This window comes from Thalassophryne amazonica, chromosome 9, assembly GCF_902500255.1.
Source record: "Thalassophryne amazonica chromosome 9, fThaAma1.1, whole genome shotgun sequence".
Taxonomy (NCBI): domain Eukaryota; kingdom Metazoa; phylum Chordata; class Actinopteri; order Batrachoidiformes; family Batrachoididae; genus Thalassophryne; species Thalassophryne amazonica.
In genome coordinates this window covers 76,104,714-76,123,851 of record NC_047111.1, presented here as the reverse complement: position 1 = coordinate 76,123,851, position 19,138 = coordinate 76,104,714, and the positions used below count along the sequence as shown (strand labels likewise).

Sequence of the window (19,138 nt, the reverse complement as noted above, 5' to 3'; positions counted from 1 at the left end):
TTAAAATTTTGTTAGCAAAGAAAGTCATGAACTCATTACTAGTTAAAGATAATGGAATACTCAGCTCAATAGAGCTCTGACTCTTTGTCAGCCTGGCTACAGTGCTGAAAAGAAACCTGGGGTTGTTCTTATTTTCTTCAATTAGTGATGAGTAGAAAGATGTCCTAGCTTTACGGAGGGCTTTTTTATAGAGCAACAGACTCTTTTTCCAGGCTAAGTGAAGATCTTCTAAATTAGTGAGACGCCATTTCCTCTCCAACTTACGGGTTATCTGCTTTAAGCTACGAGTTTGAGAGTTATACCATGGAGTCAGACACTTCTGATTTAAAGCTCTCTTTTCAGAGGAGCTACAGCATCCAAAGTTGTCTTCAATGAGGATGTAAAACTATTGACGAGATACTCTATCTCCCTTACAGAGTTTAGGTAGCTACTCTGCACTGTGTTGTTATATGGCATTAGAGAACATAAAGAAGGAATCATATCCTTAAACCTAGTTACAGCGCTTTCTGAAAGACTTCTAGTGTAATGAAACTTATTCCCTACTGCTGGGTAGTCCATCAGAGTAAATGTAAATGTTATTAAAAAATGATCAGACAGAAGGGAGTTTTCAGGGAATACTGTTAAGTCTTCTATTTCCATACCATAAGTCAGAACAAGATCTAAGATATGATTAAAGTGGTGGGTGGACTCATTTACTTTTTGAGCAAAGCCAATAGAGTCTAATAATAGATTAAATGCAGTGTTGAGGCTGTCATTCTCAGCATCTGTGTGGATGTTAAAATCGCCCACTATAATTATCTTATCTGAGCTAAGCACTAAGTCAGACAAAAGGTCTGAAAATTCACAGAGAAACTCACAGTAACGACCAGGTGGACGATAGATAATAACAAATAAAACTGGTTTTTGGGACTTCCAATTTGGATGGACAAGACTAAGAGACAAGCTTTCAAATGAATTAAAGCTCTGTCTGGGTTTTTGATTAATTAATAAGCTGGAATGGAAGATTGCTGCTAATCCACCGCCCCGGCCCGTGCTACGAGCATTCTGACAGTTAGTGTGACTCGGGGGTGTTGACTCATTTAAACTAACATATTCATCCTGCTGTAACCAGGTTTCTGTTAGGCAGAATAAATCAATATGTTGATCAATTATTATATCATTTACCAACAGGGACTTAGAAGAGAGAGACCTAATGTTTAATAGACCACATTTAACTGTTTTAGTCTGTGGTGCAGTAGAAGGTGCTATATTATTTTTTCTTTTTGAATTTTTATGCTTAAATAGATTTTTGCTGGTTATTGGTAGTCTGGGAGCAGGCACCGTCTCTACGGGGATGGGGTAATGAGGGGATGGCAGGGGGAGAGAAGCTGCAGAGAGGTGTGTAAGACTACAACTCTGCTTCCTGGTCCCAACCCTGGATAGTCACGGTTTGGAGGATTTAAGAAAATTAGCCAGATTTCTAGAAATGAGAGCTGCTCCATCCAAAGTGGGATGGATGCCGTCTCTCCTAACAAGACCAGGTTTTCCCCAGAAGCTTTGCCAATTATCTATGAAGCCCACCTCATTTTTTGGACACCACTCAGACAGCCAGCAATTCAAGGAGAACATGCGGCTAAACATGTCACTCCCGGTCTGATTGGGGAGGGGCCCAGAGAAAACTACAGAGTCCGACATTGTTTTTGCAAAGTTACACACCGATTTAATGTTAATTTTAGTGACCTCCGATTGGCGTAACCGGGTGTCATTACTGCCGACGTGAATTACAATCTTACCAAATTTACGCTTAGCCTTAACCAGCAGTTTCAAATTTCCTTCAATGTCGCCTGCTCTGGCCCCCGGAAGACAATTGACTATGGTTGCTGGTGTCGCTAACTTCACATTTCTCAAAACAGAGTCGCCAATAACCAGAGTTTGATCCTCGGCGGGTGTGTCGTCGAGTGGGGAAAAACGGTTAGAAATGTGAACGGGTTGGCGGTGTACATGGGGCTTCTGTTTAGGGCTACGCTTCCTCCTCACAGTCACCCAGTCAGCCTGCTTTCCCGGCTGCTCGGGATCTGCCAGAGGGGAACTAACGGCGGCTAAGCTACCTTGGTCCGCACCGACTACAGGGGCCTGGCTAGCTGTAGAATTTTCCACGGTGCGGAGCCGAGTCTCCAATTCGCCCAGCCTGGCCTCCAAAGCTACGAATAAGCTACACTTATTACAAGTACCATTACTGCTAAAGGAGGCCGAGGAATAACTAAACATTTCACACCCAGAGCAGAAAAGTGCGGGAGAGACAGGAGAAGCCGCCATGCTAAATCGGCTAAGAGCTAGTAGCTACGCTAAGCTAGCGGATTCCTAAAAACACGCAAAGTGAATAATGTGTAAATAATTTAGAGGTGATTCAGCAGAATGAGTGCTTTAGTTAAGGCACGTAAAGATTACACTGGGAAACAAATCGTAATCTAGATAACTAGATCAATCTAACTGCGCAGATTAAACAGCTAACAGATACAGAAAAACACCGCTGTGCTCCGGAACAGGAAGTGATACAATACCGCAGTGAGAGCCAACCACCAGTAGAGGCAAGCAAGAGCTCCTGGCAGCTCCTGGCAGTGTGCACTGAGCCGTCATCCAACTGTCAGTGTGCTGTGTTCAGCTGACAGGCCCCTCCCCGTGCTGTGTGCGCTCAGACTGTCCGGCTCCCATGTGATTAGATCTGTACGTACATATAAGCATTTTGTGCAAGTGTGCCCCCCCCGGCACACCAGATGTGTTGGTGGGAGTGGGGGGGGGGGGGGACGACACACTGCATGTGTGGCTTTTTGCAACTTCACAGTCGTGGGGCACTTAGACAAATTTCACATCCAGCTCGATAGTGATCGTCTGCAGACTGTTTTCGTGATGATAGTGTGAATGGCCACACATTTTCTAAGTGCCATGTGAGCGGTGTTAGATGTTCGTGTGTGTCACCTGGAAGTGGGCCGACACCTGCCGCGAGAGGGTTCGATGGGCTCGCACAGAGCACACTCTTTCTGCCGCCGGTGTGCGCAAATAGTTGTAGCAACAGGTGTACGAGGCACTGGAGGCAGCTACGATTTTACACGTTTTGCAGAACATTCCTGCTTCATGCGCACTTTATGCGCAAATCGACCAATTTCGCACTATCTGTGAAGGGGCCCTAAAAAATGTGAAATTTTGTAGTTAATATACAATTAAAATGTTGATGACTACAAACAATTACCCTGTGGTCATCCAAAATTTGCTTTTAATTTATTCAGATTCAGTTCAATGATTATTTGTTAAATTGCAATTGTCCCATCTCTGTTGTCTAATATTGCACAATTTTTTTTTCTGAATGTTTTCAGACTGCAAACACAAGTAAGAAACTAACTTTAAATCAGTAGCATCAGTCAAAGCATTCATGGATTTGGCCTGACATTGCCGTGCTGGCTCACTGTAGCATTACGAGGTCTGTGATGAAAAAAGCGGTCCTTTTTATTTTTTTCAAAAAATAAATTGATTTGATTCATATGTTTTTACGTCAGACAAGCTTGAACCCTCGTGCGCATGCGTGAGTTTTTTCACGCGTGTCGGTGACGTCATTCGCCTGTGGGCAGGCCTTGAGTGAGGAGTGCTCCACCCCGCCCGTCGGAATCTCTTTGTCTGAATAGCCGCTGCGGACGGCGCGCGTTGCTTTATCAACATTTTTTCTGGACCTGTGAGGGATATCCGAGTGGACACTATTCGAGAAATTAAGCTGGTTTTCAGTGAAAAGTTTAACGGCTGATGAGAGATTATGGGGTGTTTCTGTCGCTGTAAGGACTTCCCACGGAGCGGGACGTCGCGCAGCGCTTCCAGGTGCCGTCGTCGGCCTGTTTCGACCTGAAAACATCCTAATTTAAGGCTCTGTTGACCCAGGACGTCGTGAGAGAACAGAGAAGATTCAGAAGAGGCCGGCATGAGGACTTTATGCGGACATTCCACTGTTTAAGGACATTTTGTAATGAAAGACGTGCATGCAAATTCGCCGAGTCGTTTCCGTGACAACTCTGTGAATTTGTGTGCGCCGCGACAGGAAAAACACCTCCGTGTTGAAAACCATTTGTAAAATTCAGGCGGCTTTTGATGGCTTTCAACAAGTGAGTAACTGAGAAATTGTTTAACAGCTTGGGCATGTTCCAACTTGCCCATTAAGGTTTCCAACGGAGGTGTTTTTCCTGTCGCAACCCCCCGCGGTCGGGTCCGGCCCGTCATGCAACTCTGCCCGCACGTTCTTTCATTACAAAATGTCCGTTAACAATGGAATGTCCGAATAAACTCCTCATGCCGACTTCTTCTGAAAGTTCTCTGTTCTCTGACGACTTCCTGGGTCAACAGAGCCTGAAATGTGGAAGTTTTCAACTTGAAACGGTGAGACGCTGCCGCCTCAAAGCGCAGATCGCCGTCAGGCGCCGTGGGCCGTCCTTAAAGCGACACTACCAGACCAAAATCTCTCATCAGCCGTTAAAATTTTTACCGAAAACCAGCTGAATTTATTGAATGGTGTCCACTCAGTTGTGCCTTACAGCTTTTGAAAAAATTTTGATCAAACAAAGCAGCAGTCTCTGACCCATTCCTAAACAATGAAAAAATCGACGAGAGGGTGGGCCACTCCTCACTCAAAGACTGCCCGCAGGCGAATGATGTAACCGACAGGCATGAAAAAACTCTCGCATGCCCACGAGGGTTCAAGCATGTCTGATGTAATCACACGTGATTCAAATCCATATGGTTTTTGAAAAAAATAATAAGGTCCGTTACTTTTATCACAGACCTCGTATATTCCCTTTGGATAACGTGAAGACATAAATAAAACGGCGTCTGATGAATCCAGTGTCAACACCCCACAGGTCCTAGCACCACCTGCACAGAGGACTCCTGCCATCACCAGGGAGTGTGTCTGCAGCTGTGGGAGGGCTTCTCCTGTGACTGTACCATGACCACCTACGGGGGGCCGTTCTGCAGCGACCGTAAGTACAGCTGTGTTCAGCACAAAAGGGCAGGATGATGGTGGATGTCTTCTGCAGGCTCACTGGTCTCCACTGATGGAGTAAATAGCTGAAATTTCAGATCAAATTAAATTATTTTATGAGGATCATTCATCATCATTTTTCTAAAGGTTGCCATAATATGTCAAGACAGATGTTTCCTCTCAGAATAAATCTCAGTAGGTGGTGAACCACCTGGTGGTGACTTTGTGGCGTGTCTTAGTTGTAGAGGACTTTCATCTGGAAAAATTCGAAGTAGTACGACAGAGACAAAACTGTAGTTGCATCTGTGGAATATTACATTTAGCAAATTGGTTTTATTTTTCCAACAACACTAAGTTACAAGATGTTTCAGGGAACATCATGCTATAATCTGAGAATTGTTTTTGTGTGTTTGTTTCACTATTTCTCAGTCACACTTGGACCAATTTCCACCAATCCTGCGTGCATGTCGGTTACCACCAGAATTGCTATGAAGGCATTTGTTTTGACAAAGGTCAAGTTCCGTCAGATCAAAGGGCAGAATTTTGTATTATCCGTTCCTCTACTCCTCCCAGGTCTTTTGGCCGATTCCCATCAAACGTTGTGCGGATGACCATCAAGGCTAGAATTGCCCTTCAAGGGTCTGTTTTGGTAAAGTCAAAGGTCAAAATTATGAATTTTCACTGATGTCCACACATATGTAGGTGGGTTCTGGAATTGCCCAGGTGATGTCAATCATTGAGGTCAATGTCACTGGGGTCAAAATTTCCATTTTTCACTTGGATTTGCACCAAACATGGCACGCACACACAGGTTGATTCCAGAATTGAGAAACAGTCAGATTTGCTAAAGGCCAGTAATTGGGGTCAAAGTCCTGCCTACCTGTTTGCTAGCCTGCTCCTCCCAGGTGCTTTTGCTGATATCTATGAGACTTGATATGTCAGTGAGGTTTAACCCTAAAGTTTCCATGAAATTTTTTTTTTTTTTTTGGCAAAAGTCAAGGAATTTGATTTTTTTTTTTTTTTTTAACCAAAAGTGGCACACACTTAAGTGGATTCCAGAAATCCCATGGCAATGTCAGCCAAACATCAAACATTTAGGTGAAGATCAAGTTCATTGGGGTCAAATGTAAGAAGCCACACTGTTTGCATGACCATGGGTGCCATTATAATAAATATTAGGTATGTTATTAGTTGCTCTCTCTTGTTTTTCCAACATTTTTGGTTCTATGATGTGGTGTTATTGGATACTGGTTTCTATTTAAAGGTCTAGAAAGGTTGACTATGATGGGAAAATTGTAAAGATGTTTTTGTATATAAATACCCGCTAACGTAGCTGTCTTGGCTGGTTATTCTATGACACATTGTTTGCATCACATTTCAAAAACCACTTGTCCTTTTTGTGCAATATAATATAGCCCCAGACTTTTAGCAGAAGTGTTTCATACTTATAATAGCAAAAGATTATCATTATAAGCTTATTGGTTCAGTGGTCATGGTGAGTTAAGCTTCATTTGCTGCATAGTCATTTAGCATCACTGCCAGAATTGGGTAATTGTAGTAATAGTTATTGAACTTGGGTATTATGCTGTTTCGTTCTCACGATAAATGACATTATGTTCAAAACCCAATAATTTGTCATAGATAGCGGCAAGAAAATCATCATTGCATGAATTAGGTATGTACGTGTATGTTACATGTATGTAAGGTATATTTTTATGCAGTCCTGCTAAAACCTCAAAAAATATCCATAGAACAGGATTTGCTTCCTTCCAGAGGTTACTGATTGCATTAGTCTTGGGGAATACACAGATGTCTTATTTATCTACTGGCTATTGATTTAACTTGTTTATTCTTGTACAAGGTATCTCATAACGTAACTGATGACTTGATGAATTTTTGTGATTCGTGACAAGGTGGTCCCTTGGGCAGGAAAGTGGATAGATTTTGTAATGTCATGAAGTAGGATCATTTTTATAAGATCATAACATGGGTTGCATCACACTGATGATTGTTGTGAGCCCTAAATTTATGATTGGTGGTGCACAGTCCAGGTCACATAGGAGCATGTCCAAGTCATTTGGAAGATTTGGAGTACATGTAATCTAAGCACAAATACAATTTAGAGTGACAAGTCTTTGGATTTAGGTTCAGATTGTGATGGTTGCATGGTGCACTTTGTGTTGAAGTCTCACAGGACATGTTGTGGCATGTCCACCTCGTCCACAATTTCTCGGATAGTCACATGACTGAAAAGTCACCGAAAGCCGTCTGAATCTTCCAAATGTTGGAAGAGGTGAGCATGTCACATGTCCTGTGAGACTTCAACACGGTGGCGCTTTTGCTGCGCCATCAGCTTCGTGCCGATGAATTTTGCTGCAATTCTTTTCATGGCCAAATCTTCTTTCACAGTGGAATGTTCCGAAAAAGTGCTGATGTCCACCTCTTCCGCAATTTCTCGGATAGTCACACGACGGTCCCACATCACCACAGTGTTCACTTTGGAAATGATCTGGTCATTTCTGCATGTTGATGTCCGACCGGAGCGTGGCTCGCTCTGGGAGTGGGTTTTGCACCTTGTGTACTTTGTTCAATGATGTGCACTGAACCAGAACTTAACCACTGCTGAGTATACTGCTGACTCATCACTTTGCATTTGCTAAGTGAAGTAATCTGGATAGTGATATTCATTGCCACTAAAATATAATAATGCCAAATGATAGTCCTTCATCTAATAAATTCATTGTGCTCCCCAGCCCTGTATAGTTTGTCATGAGGGATTTCCTCTTTGCAGTGTGTTGTATTTGACATTGTTTACTAACAAGGCCATAGGGTCACTGACCCTAAAGAGATTCCCTCCTTGGCACAGTGATCTATTCAACAATTCAGTGTTACAACCAAAACTATGATACATACACTTTTCTTTCCTTTATATTTGACATCCTTGACCATGAAAACATACCACTAGAACTTGGAATCACTTTTATGTCTTTATTAGTTCAAAAGTTATTGTATAAAAATGATTTTTCAGTAATGGCGGTTTTCTTCTGGATCTAGCTCCATAACATTTGAAGCTACATCAAATCTGATGACACCTTACTGAATCAGTACAGATTCAGCTACAATTTGGTGTTAGTTGTGCATCTCTAGCTTCATTTGTCACCTCACACTGACACATTTTCTATTTTCCCTTTATTTTTTGCATATTCTGGATCACCAGATCCGGAATCCGGATCCGATCATCACCAAACTTTGTTGTTTGATAGAACATTTGACTATGTTACACCCTAAGTTTTTTCAAGCCTTTCTGCCTTGTTTTTGTTGAGTTAGAAACTAGAATGTCAAAATTCCCCCTATCCCGCAATGGTGAAGAATCCTTTAAAAAAATTCCTGGATCCAGATCGTGATCCGGATCACTAAAATTTAATCACTTGTTCCTCTTGTCATTTCCAACCACTCCACAAAATTTCATCAAAATCCGTTCAAAACCTTTTGAGCTATCCTGCTGACAAACAGACAGACAGACAAACAAACAAACAAACAAACAAACTCGACCGAAAACATAACCTCCTTGGCGGAGGTAAAAATAGCCATTACTTTTAGAATTATCATACAAAAACTGGATCCTGTACACAGATAAACAAATGGAGGTGACATCTGCTCCTCCTGTGTTCATTAGCAGTAGGGACAGGGACAAGACCGCCTATATCGAGTCTTAGTCAAGACCAAGACTTTTGGATTTTTTTGGAGTGTTTGAGACCGACTCAAACTTCAGTCAGGCGTCATGACTAAATCAAGATCATAAATTTAATAAGACTTAACATCGCCGCTGTTAATATTCAAAAGTAACATTTCTATTGGGGAGACAGGCTCAGTGGCTCTGTTGGGTTCACCCTAAACACTGTATGAAATCAAAAGGTAAAAAGAAAAAAATATACACCAAAACGGAACATGTTGTAAAAGTCTCTGACATAGATACTGAGCTCTTTTGATGGCTCCCATTACTGCGTTAATAATTGTGAATTTAATAACTGTTGTGATACTCATGTTTTATTAATGTGCTTAGTTATTCTAGTCTGAGATCTAGTCAAAATTGAGTAGAACTGCTTTCAATTCCAAGACAAGATGAGTAAGTGAAAATGTGGTCTCAAGAAGCCCATGCTCAACTACTACAATACCAGTTGGCAGTGCTAATTATGACTCACAAATAAATAATAAATAAGCATGCAATTGAATAATAATTTAATTTGACTTGGAAAAAATAGCAGGTAACGGGGAAAAACATTTCAATATTTAAGTAACAGTTTGCCAGTTTCTTGGCTTAGCGTGATGGTTCGCTCGCTATCTGAGTGACCATACTGGGCACATGTTGTCATGTTAACTGAGCCAGAGCTTTTGGTGAGGCTGCTTTAGGAACCTGAAGGAAATTAGACATATTTGTTGAAACAATCCTGACTTTTTTTAGTACAAATGGGTGGAGAAACTGTATCCAGATGAATGAAAAGTGTTTTACAGAAGGTACAGAAAAACAAAATGGAATAAAAAAAAAAGATACACGAACCTCAAATGTGGATAAATACAAAAACTCATCAAAATGTACATTTCCTGCATTTTAGGCATTATTACCCACAAAAAATGCATTGTAATGTTTTTTTTTTTAATGTTCTGTTATGCACCAAATCTCAAAGCCATATTCAAGAATGTCAAACCAAATGAGGTCTTTCTGTATTGGATTGATTTTTGAGCTTTGTGGGTTCAGCGCAGGTTTTAAAGCCTCTGTGTCAAAGGTAACATCACAGATGAGTGAAGGAACAAGGTGGAAATAATCAGAGCTGTGTTTTTCATCAGAGCACAGTCTGCTGCAAGTGGAAATGTTTGACATTCACTGACACTGAGAGGTAAAATGGAATTCAGCTAGACCTAGCAATCTCCTGCTGTTCGATCTGTCTGGACCTACCAAAGCATCCGGTGACTATTCCCCCTGGGGGCAGCTACTACACGAGCTGTATTCAAAGTTTCTGGATTGAAGAGGATCAGGAGGCAGCCCACACCTGTTCATTGTGTCCACAGTGTAGGCAGGCTTTCAGACCAAAATGTAACCCCCCCCCCCCAAAAAAACACCATGTTTGAGCATTTATCATTCCTACGTTATGTCATCACTTATCATTTACTTATTTCATTCATGTCTCTGGATCCTTTGAGATCAGGAGGTGCGAGAGACTTGGTACAAGTCTCTGTTATAGGTTGATAATACTCATCTTGTCATATTATTCGAGTTGGGTCCATTTTACCAGAGTTATTGCCCTTGATTAACAAATATAGATTTTGTCAGTTTCATGGGTGCCTGGATTCTGAAATCAACTCCTCTCACATTTTTTGCAGGAATTCTGTGAAACTTGGTACAAATCATTGTTATAGGTTGGTAATACACATATTATCATATAGTTTGAGTTGGGCCCATTTTGCCAGTGGTATGGCCCTTGAATCTAGACATCGTCAGTTTCATGAGTGGGTGCCTGCATTCTGAAATCAACTCCTCTCACATTTTTAGGAGGAATTTGGCACAAGTTCTTAATATGTTGTTTGTACACACATGATATTATAGTTTGATATACTCGTATTTATTATTCTATCCTAGGATTCATTAGCAAGAAATATTTCTCTTGATGTATGAAAGGAGGTGATGGTCTAGTGGTTAAGGTGTTGGGCTTGAGACCAGAAGATCCTGGGTTCAAATCCCTGCCTGACTGGAAAATCACTAAGGGCCCTTGGACAAGGTCTTTAATTCCCTATTGCTCCCGGTATGTAGTGAGCACCTTGTATGGCAGCACCCTGACATTGGGGTGAATGTGATGCATTATTATAAAGCGCTTTGAGCATCTGATGCAGATGGAAAAGCGCTATATAAATGCAGTCCATTTACCATGAAAATATTCTTCACTAAAATGAGCTAATTTTACAGCTTTTGCTAGAAGTATAGCTGCTGTGTTAACAAAACAAATGTTATCAGATACATTGAAATGTTATCAGAATGTACCAAAGAAGCATTTGTCAGTGTTTTAATTATTGTGTTTTAATTGCTATTTTTATTTTATTATGCTTTGTCACATACTAAAATAAAACAAATCTATACAAGGCAAATGACTAAAAGGAAATCCTATATATACAGCACCTTACATGTGTAATTCTGTGTGTAGCGGTGTCCACAGTGGCTCACATGGCTCTGTGCCTGTGGTTCATTTGGCAGCCACTACCTCACTCTCTGGAAAGACTGCAGAACATGCTTCTTAGACATGATCTGTTGTGCCAGTTAACTACACAACTCATATTTCCTACAGATATTTGTAATAAAATACTCACACAGGAGGAGCCACTTGGTCATGCTAATACAAGCTGTTAGCATTGTGCTATGCCAAAGATAACGTTTTCATTTCGACACACATGAACTATTAAATCCACCACGAATCACTGCTTTAAGGCACTCGCTTAAGTCACGGTGTCAGCCACAGTCTGACAATAAACTTAACACTTATAAATTAATAACGAAAATACAACTTTCTCTGTGGTTATTTGCTGATCACAAACCGGCACCTAGTGTATCAGAGCGCGTGGAATCATTGCATTAAGTATTCTACGCCAATACAATACAGAACCTGAAACAATAAAATGGAAAAATAAAATAATCAAAACATACAATAAATATCTCAACACTATTAGGAAATAGCACAAGTTTGAAAAATGCATAGAGTTTGGTAACTACTCTTCAGCTGGCTGAAGATGGGCACCTCTACTAGTAATATGAATAAAAACTAAAACTTTTGTCTCATAGCTTTAAAAAAATAACAATATAAATAGCAACATGATTATTAAATTAGTTCATTACATTAAAATTTTACAGATGCAGCGACAGGTAGGGATAAAACAGGTGATTTGTAGCTCTAAAGAGCCATCTCACCTATACCAAATGAGACAAAAAAGTGACTGCTATAATTGGGACCAGATTAATTGATGTTTATAAGAATTTACCGACAGTTAACCTAGGAATAGAAGGAGACAGGTGCAGTTGTTGTCAAAGTTAGCAGCAAACCTGGTACTACAGAATTTTGTAAACTGGGATTTGAAAGAGTTGAAAGTCTGTTCAGATCTGATATATTGGAGCTGGTTCCACAATGGGATAATTCTGAGAATAGGATGATTTGCGATTTAATGTTGTGAGACTTTAATACTAACCAGTGAACTAAAGTAATGACTGGATGTCTCTGGTGCCTGTTTTTTATTTTATTTTTATTTATTTATTTATTTATTTTTTGGAAGATCCTTGGGTACCCCTGGAATTACTTTGGGAGATTCAGATGAGACGTACGACTTGCACTGTGTGGGAACACCACCTCTAACATTTTGGACATGCAGCACATTTCTCAGGGCATAATCTGGTGTAACAGTATATCTTCCCCTGGGGGAAGTTGTCCTAGCATAGCTTACCTCCCACCCCCTGCACAGCAAATCTGCTGCAGTATTATCACACATTTCATCCTCCATTCTGAAGTGTCTGACCCTTGTTTTGTGTAAATTCTCTCAATCAATTCACATCTATAATTTCTTCCCTGCTCATGTATTATTTCACCTCCCCACTTATGATTGGGTAGGGGTAAGATATCCTGACCTGGATATCTTCCCCTCACCCCTGCAAAGAAAGTCTGCTGCATTATCACCCATTTCATCCTACCCAGATTAATACATAGCTGAAACATTGGAAAACAACATTTTCATCCTCCATCCTGAAGTGTCTAACCCCTTCATGTGGGACCATAAAACATCCATGAAATAGAGTTTAAAAGTTGCTCTATCCTGATTGGAAGGTTGCTACATCATTGTTTGATACTGCCAAGTTTATAGTAGGATGAATTTTGCAATATATAGTACAGAACTCTTGATATCGGGGTGGGGGAGATATCCAGGTCACGATATCTTACCCCTCACCCCATCATGGACAGATGTTCTGTCATATTTCAGGTTGTCAATCAGGTCCATATATTTGAAAGGGGGATTTAAAGATACTTCAGAATAAAAATATTACTATTGTAGATAGCTATAGATACATACAGAAAGAATACCAATATCATTCAGCGTCAATCAAACTGTGCTTCATCTGGGACCATAAAACATAGAGTTTAAAGGTTTCTCTATTCTGATCGGGCCTTATCAAGGTTTTGGTAAGCTTTAATCAGTGCTGCCCTGTAGGAATGTTACCTTTCAGTGGGAAAGATATCCAGGGATATCTGTCTCTGCGGGGGAAGATATACTGTTACACCTGCGTGCAGTTGCCTAAATGCTGAGGAGCCCAACAACTGGAGAAGGCCAAGCAGACACCAATATTTAAGCTGTCTGCAGCAGATAAATTGTTACTTTTAAGAGGCTGGGATAGACCAGTTGTCTGCACGGGTGCCTGCTATTCATGGACTAAGGCGATTCCATTGTGTGGGGGGATGCGCCAATGTGTGGGATGAGTACATGCTCCCTGACCTGGCCTAACTATGACATCACAAAAACCTATGCATGGGCTCAACACAATAAATACCCTTTTTTTTGCCTTTAGGGAAAATAATCTACACAATCATGATAGAGATCTGACATTTCTGCAACATTGTGTCATGCAGGATTTCTGTATTAACATGGTTGGATGGTAGTGACATGGTTAACTGAGGCTTAGTTTTGACCTTATCCCACAATAATCTTTTTGTTGTGGTTCAGTCTACACAGTTTAATAAATTCTGCATAAAATGCAGAACATGGCAAAAAATATTTAATCTCTTTTAACAAGTAGTAAATTGTGTGTGTGTGTGTGTGTGTGTGTGTGTGTGTGTGTGTGTGTGTGTGTGTGTGTGTGTGTGTGTGTGTGTGTGTGTGTGTGTGTGTGTGTGTGTGTGTGTGTGTGTGTGTGTGTGCGTGCGTGTTTCTGTTGGTGTAAGCCTATACACACAGCCGAAGATGCTGGCTGCAGCAATGTACTGATCTCTCATGAAAACCAATAGTTTGTCCTTTGTAGTGCTCATCGCTAATATCCTGTGCTGTCCTCAGAACACACGGGCGCATTGTTGAACTCACGCTTTACATGCTCACGTGGGTGTGTGTGTGTGTGTATACACGTGATTTTCAATCACAAATTTTTGATGTTCCCTTATAAGTACAACAAGGTCCATAAGTATTTGGACAGCAACACCATTTTTTTTGGGGGGGGGGGGGGGGGTAATTTTGCCTCTGTACACCACTACAGTAGAAATTAAACTTTCCAGAAAGCATGTGGGAAAATGATGCTTATATTTTCTATGTTTTCTTGCTTCAAAATCCTTCTGTGTTCCACTAGAGTATGAAGATGTGGCTGTAGGTGCAACAGACAAAAGTTCCAAGATTTTGGTGACTTTCCTCACACGTCTCCGTCTCCGTCACTAGTCACTGAGGTTTTGAGAACAGATTTAGCATACTGTTTGTATTTCTTAAATATGAATGTAAGTGAAGTCCACCTGATGTTGTCATACTCAGGTCTGGGCTTAGCCACAAGACCACCTTTTCACTTATTCTGTCTAGGAATTTAAAGCAATCCTACTTTTTCTTTTGTCAGTCTCATTTGAGAACAAGGATACAAATGAATTTAAAAATTAGAACAATTATTAACACACTCTAATGTAAGCTGTCATAAAAGCTTAATAGCTATGCAATAACACAGATGTCTGTACAAAAAAAAAAAAATTTAAGGTGCTAAACACAAAAGGGATTGACATTTCAATGTATCTTAATATCTGTCTCAGAGACTTTTACATGTTCACTTTTTGTGTACGTACTTTTGACCTCATACGATGATCAGGATGACCCCAACTGAGCTGCTGAGCCCATCTTCCCAACAGAAATTTAACATTTGTATTAACAGGGATGATGTTAAGGTGAATTAAATTAGTCTTTTAAAAAGGAGAAAATGTTGTTTTAGGTCTCTGTCTCACCTCATCCAAAGACTTGGTGTTGACCACTTCAAAATCCCAAGGTCTTGGTCTTGCTTCACATTTGATCAACCATTCGGGGTCTTGGTCTTGAATTTGACTCAGGATAGGTGGTCTTGTCCCCTTCTCTAAGCCCAACACATAGTCAAAGACTTGGAAATGTTTAGGTATCCATCCCCTTGACTTGTATAAAGAAAACTGGCTGTAAAATTAAACTTTCGCAATAACAATATTTGTTTTATGTAGTTTATCCACTTGCTTATAGACTCTGAAAATGAAGGGACTATGTATACAAATAATTCATAAGTGGTTATGGTGATATTTTTGTTAAACACCTTGAATTAAAGCTGAAAGTGGACAGGACAAGCACATCTCTATTATGGTTGTGTACAGAAGTAAAAGTACAACAATTATGTCACTGTATGAATATTTTTAGGCCTGACTGTATGTATCAGAAAGAAAGCAGGTTACCTGAAGCAAACATGTGTCTTGTATCTGTCCATCACACTTTGGCGATTTTGTGACTACCATAACTGCCAGAATGAACAATGGTGCAGCCTGGTCTATGGTGCTGTTGTACTGCGGGAGTAATGGACCTGTCCTCTGATGTGTAACATTGGATATTATCCCTAAGATGACCTTGTTTCATGGCCATAAAAAACATAGCAAAATGTCAGCAGCTTCACCTTCACGCATGGCACAGCTCTATCAGCAGGAGGCCAGATGAGTCTATGCCATGGCACATTGTCACTCATCCATCCATCATTCCCATTTCCAAACGTTGCATCTCCTCGTAAAGTTGTGTTCCACTTTTGGGTCAAACTTGCACACGATCTTTCCCAGGTGGTGCTGCATCAAAGTTGTGCTGAAGGTCTTATTCAAGGTTAAAGGTCAGATTCTATGGTCACTTTATCGTCATTTATTTTATTTTATAGTAATTTATTTTTATAAATTTTGTTTACTTTCACTCGGGGTTGAGTGCATATTGATTTGGCACAGTTTTTACACCGGATGCCCTTCCTGACGCAACTCCACATTATATGGAGAAATGTGGCAGGGTTGGGGTTCGAACCGGGAACCTTCTGCACTGAAACCAAGTGCACTAACCGTTTGGCCACCACCCCTGCATCCATGGTCACACACAATGTTTCTCATGCAGACCTCCATCAAAGGTATGCTCAAGGTCATGTTTAGGGTTCAAGGTCAGATTCTATGGTCACTTAAAGGATTTCATGAACATTTTTACTGCTGATTGTCAGAAAGGTGTATGAGTTATGCAGTGTATGAGTTACAGAGTGGTTGGTGCTGCATTTTTGTGTGTGTTTGGTGGGGTATTGTGTAATGCCAAATGGTGTTTTTCATTTGTTTTCCTGAATTAATTGTTCATCGTCAGCGTTTAGCCTGCCCATGTCGTCACCCTGCGCAATGTATCACTTTCTTGATGTATTTTGACAATTTCAATTCAGTTTCCACAAGATGTATGAAGGCCAACAATGGGCGAGCTTCTGGTCTTGTCATGATTCCCTTCTGTTGTGTTCTGGACTCTTTCTGGTCATGATCACGTTGTTCTTGTTTTGTTTGGACATTCACTTCGCTCCCACTCTCAATCTGTTCTTCTTCCTCATAACTGGGCTGAACGTGCTTTTCCACTCTCAGCCGCGCTGCATTAATAAATCATGGGCTCACTGCTTTCCCACTGTCAGTTGCCAGAATGTCTGCTCTGTTTGCATGGACGGTGTTTCCTGTTGAAGGAATTAGCTCAAAGTCTTAGAAATTTTTGTATATTATTTTGTTACAATCAACTCCTTCCTGACTGTGTTCTTGTCAGCTCATAGTCTTGCAGTACTGACCATATAAATCACAGGAAATTAAAAATTTTTAAAACCAAACTTGGCACACACATGGCAATGGGTTCTGGAACTGCCCAACAAGGTCAAATTTTCCTTTGGTCAATCACTGGGTCAAGGTCACATGTGCCCATCTGTCTGTTGGTATTTTTTGTTTATTTCTATCAAACTTGGTATGTCAGTGAAGGTTGGCCCGAAATTATCGATTTGGATCTAAAACTAGGACATACATAGGTGAATTCCACCACTGCTGGAAAAGTCAACCAATGGTCATTCATTTGGGTGAAGGCCAAGGTTATTGGGTCAAATATCAAATGTCCACAAGTACAAGTACTATTACCTGGTTGGAAAAATTCATGCAGAGATGTAGGCAGGATAATCTTCAGGATGTTTAACTATTAGCTGATTCCTGCCATCTCTGGTTTGTCTACGTTTTCAACATTAAAGTCTGGCCAGTAAAAGGTTCCTCCAGCCTTTACCTCATCCAAACCGGTGTCCAGTAACTCACACACATATGTCTCCCCACTCGCATTCAAAATCAAAAGCATGCTTCAGTGATGAAAAATTATATCATCATCTATGATCTTCTGAACATTAAAAAAAACACAAGCCAGTTTGTGTTTTAGTAAATTTATATTCTCACACAGTCGGCAGTTTATCACAGATTCCAAAAACATCTGTGCTAATTACCTCTTGGGTTCCTCTGTCGTTTCATCAACAAAATCAGCAAGGTAAATGTGTAATGATGTTGCACACCTATTTTTTTTGCTTGTGTAACCATTTGGAGAGTGTAATTACTGTTTAACCTCAGCAGTTCCAAATGATCATTTTAGAATATTCATTATTGTGTGTGTGTTTGCAACCTAGTACTGAAATTTCTTAAACACTGTTCTTGTCACAAGAAAGCAGACAAGGCTCTTCTTTATTCCTTTCTGTTGCATTAATATGACTAGGTGAGACATTTGTACTTCATTTCACTTTATTTGTATTTAGTCCAGTGCTTTGACAACAGATGTAATTTAAAATTGCCCGCAGTATGCAGTAAATATTAGTGTCAAAATACACATTTTCATTATTGCAGCCAAAATCTTTCCTGCTTTTTTAACCAAATAAAACACATTTAAAATCCTGACTACGCCCTAACCATGTGACTCTATGCAACTGACATAAGGTGCATATGGAAAGTACTCACAGCGCTACTGATAGCTGCTTATCTAACAGTCTTACCTAGGTTTGTTTGTTTATGAAATCATTTGTTATAGTTTTGGGGGCTGACAAGTGGCTTTTAAAACAGTTTTGCTTTGATGTGGGCATTAAAAACTGTGGCTGACTTACAGTGCGTCCGGAATGCATTCACAGTGCTTCACTTGTTCTACATTTTATGGTACAACCTTATTTCATTTTCTCTCTCAAAATTCTACTCACAACATCCTAGAATGAAAACATGAAAAACGTTTTTGTTTTTTTGTTTTTTTTTTTGCAAAAAATAAAATAAAATAAAATCACGTGTTACATAAGTATTCACACCCTTCGCTCAATACTTTGTTGATGCACCTTTGGCAGCAATTACTGCCTCAAGTCTTCTTGAATATGATGCCACAATCTTGGTGCACTTTGGGCATTTTTGCCCATTCCTCTTTGGGGCACCTCTCAAGCTCCATCGGGTTGGATGGGCAGCATCTGTGCACAGCCATTTTCAGATCTCTCCAGAGATGCTCAATCAGAATGAGGTCTGGGCTCGGGCTGGGCCACTCAGAGACATTCACAGAGTTGTCCTGAAGCCACTCCTTTGACATCTTGGCTGTGTGCTTAAGGTCATTGTCCTGCTGAAAGATGAACCATCACCCCAGTCTGAGGTCAAGAGCGCTCTGGAGCAGGTTTTCATCCAGGATGTCTCTGTACATTGCTGCCTTCATCTTTCCCTCAATCCTGACTAGTCTCCCAGTTCCTGCTGCTGAAAAACAGCATGATGCTGCCACCACCATGCTTCACTGTAGGGATGGTGCCTGGTGCCTGGTTTCCTCCAAACATGACGCCTGGCATTCACACACACACGCACACACAGTTCAGTCTTTGTCTCATCTGTTTCACATGGTCTGAGAGGCCTTCAGGTGCCTTTTGGCAAACTCCAGGTGGGCAGCCATGTGTCCTTTACTAAGGAGTGGCTTCCATCTGGCCACTCTACCATACAAGTCTGATTGGTTGATTGCTGCAGAGATGGTTGTCCTTCTGGAAGGTTCTTCTCTCTTCACAGATGAATGCTGGAGCTCTGACAGAGTGACCATCAGGTTCTTGGTCACCTCCCT

General features: G+C 40.7%; 1 protein-coding gene across 9 annotated transcripts in view; it reads left to right on the top strand.

Moving 5' to 3' along the window:
• The window catches only part of LOC117517424 (neurexin-2-like), a 643,324-nt gene that overhangs the window by 269,098 nt on the left and 355,088 nt on the right, over window positions 1–19,138 (top strand). For all 9 annotated transcript variants that reach the window (XM_034178438.1, XM_034178436.1, XM_034178437.1 and 6 more), the window contains one exon: window positions 4,875–4,994. In XM_034178438.1, coding sequence (XP_034034329.1) covers window positions 4,875–4,994 — 120 coding nt within the window. The remainder of the gene's footprint in view (window positions 1–4,874; window positions 4,995–19,138) is intronic.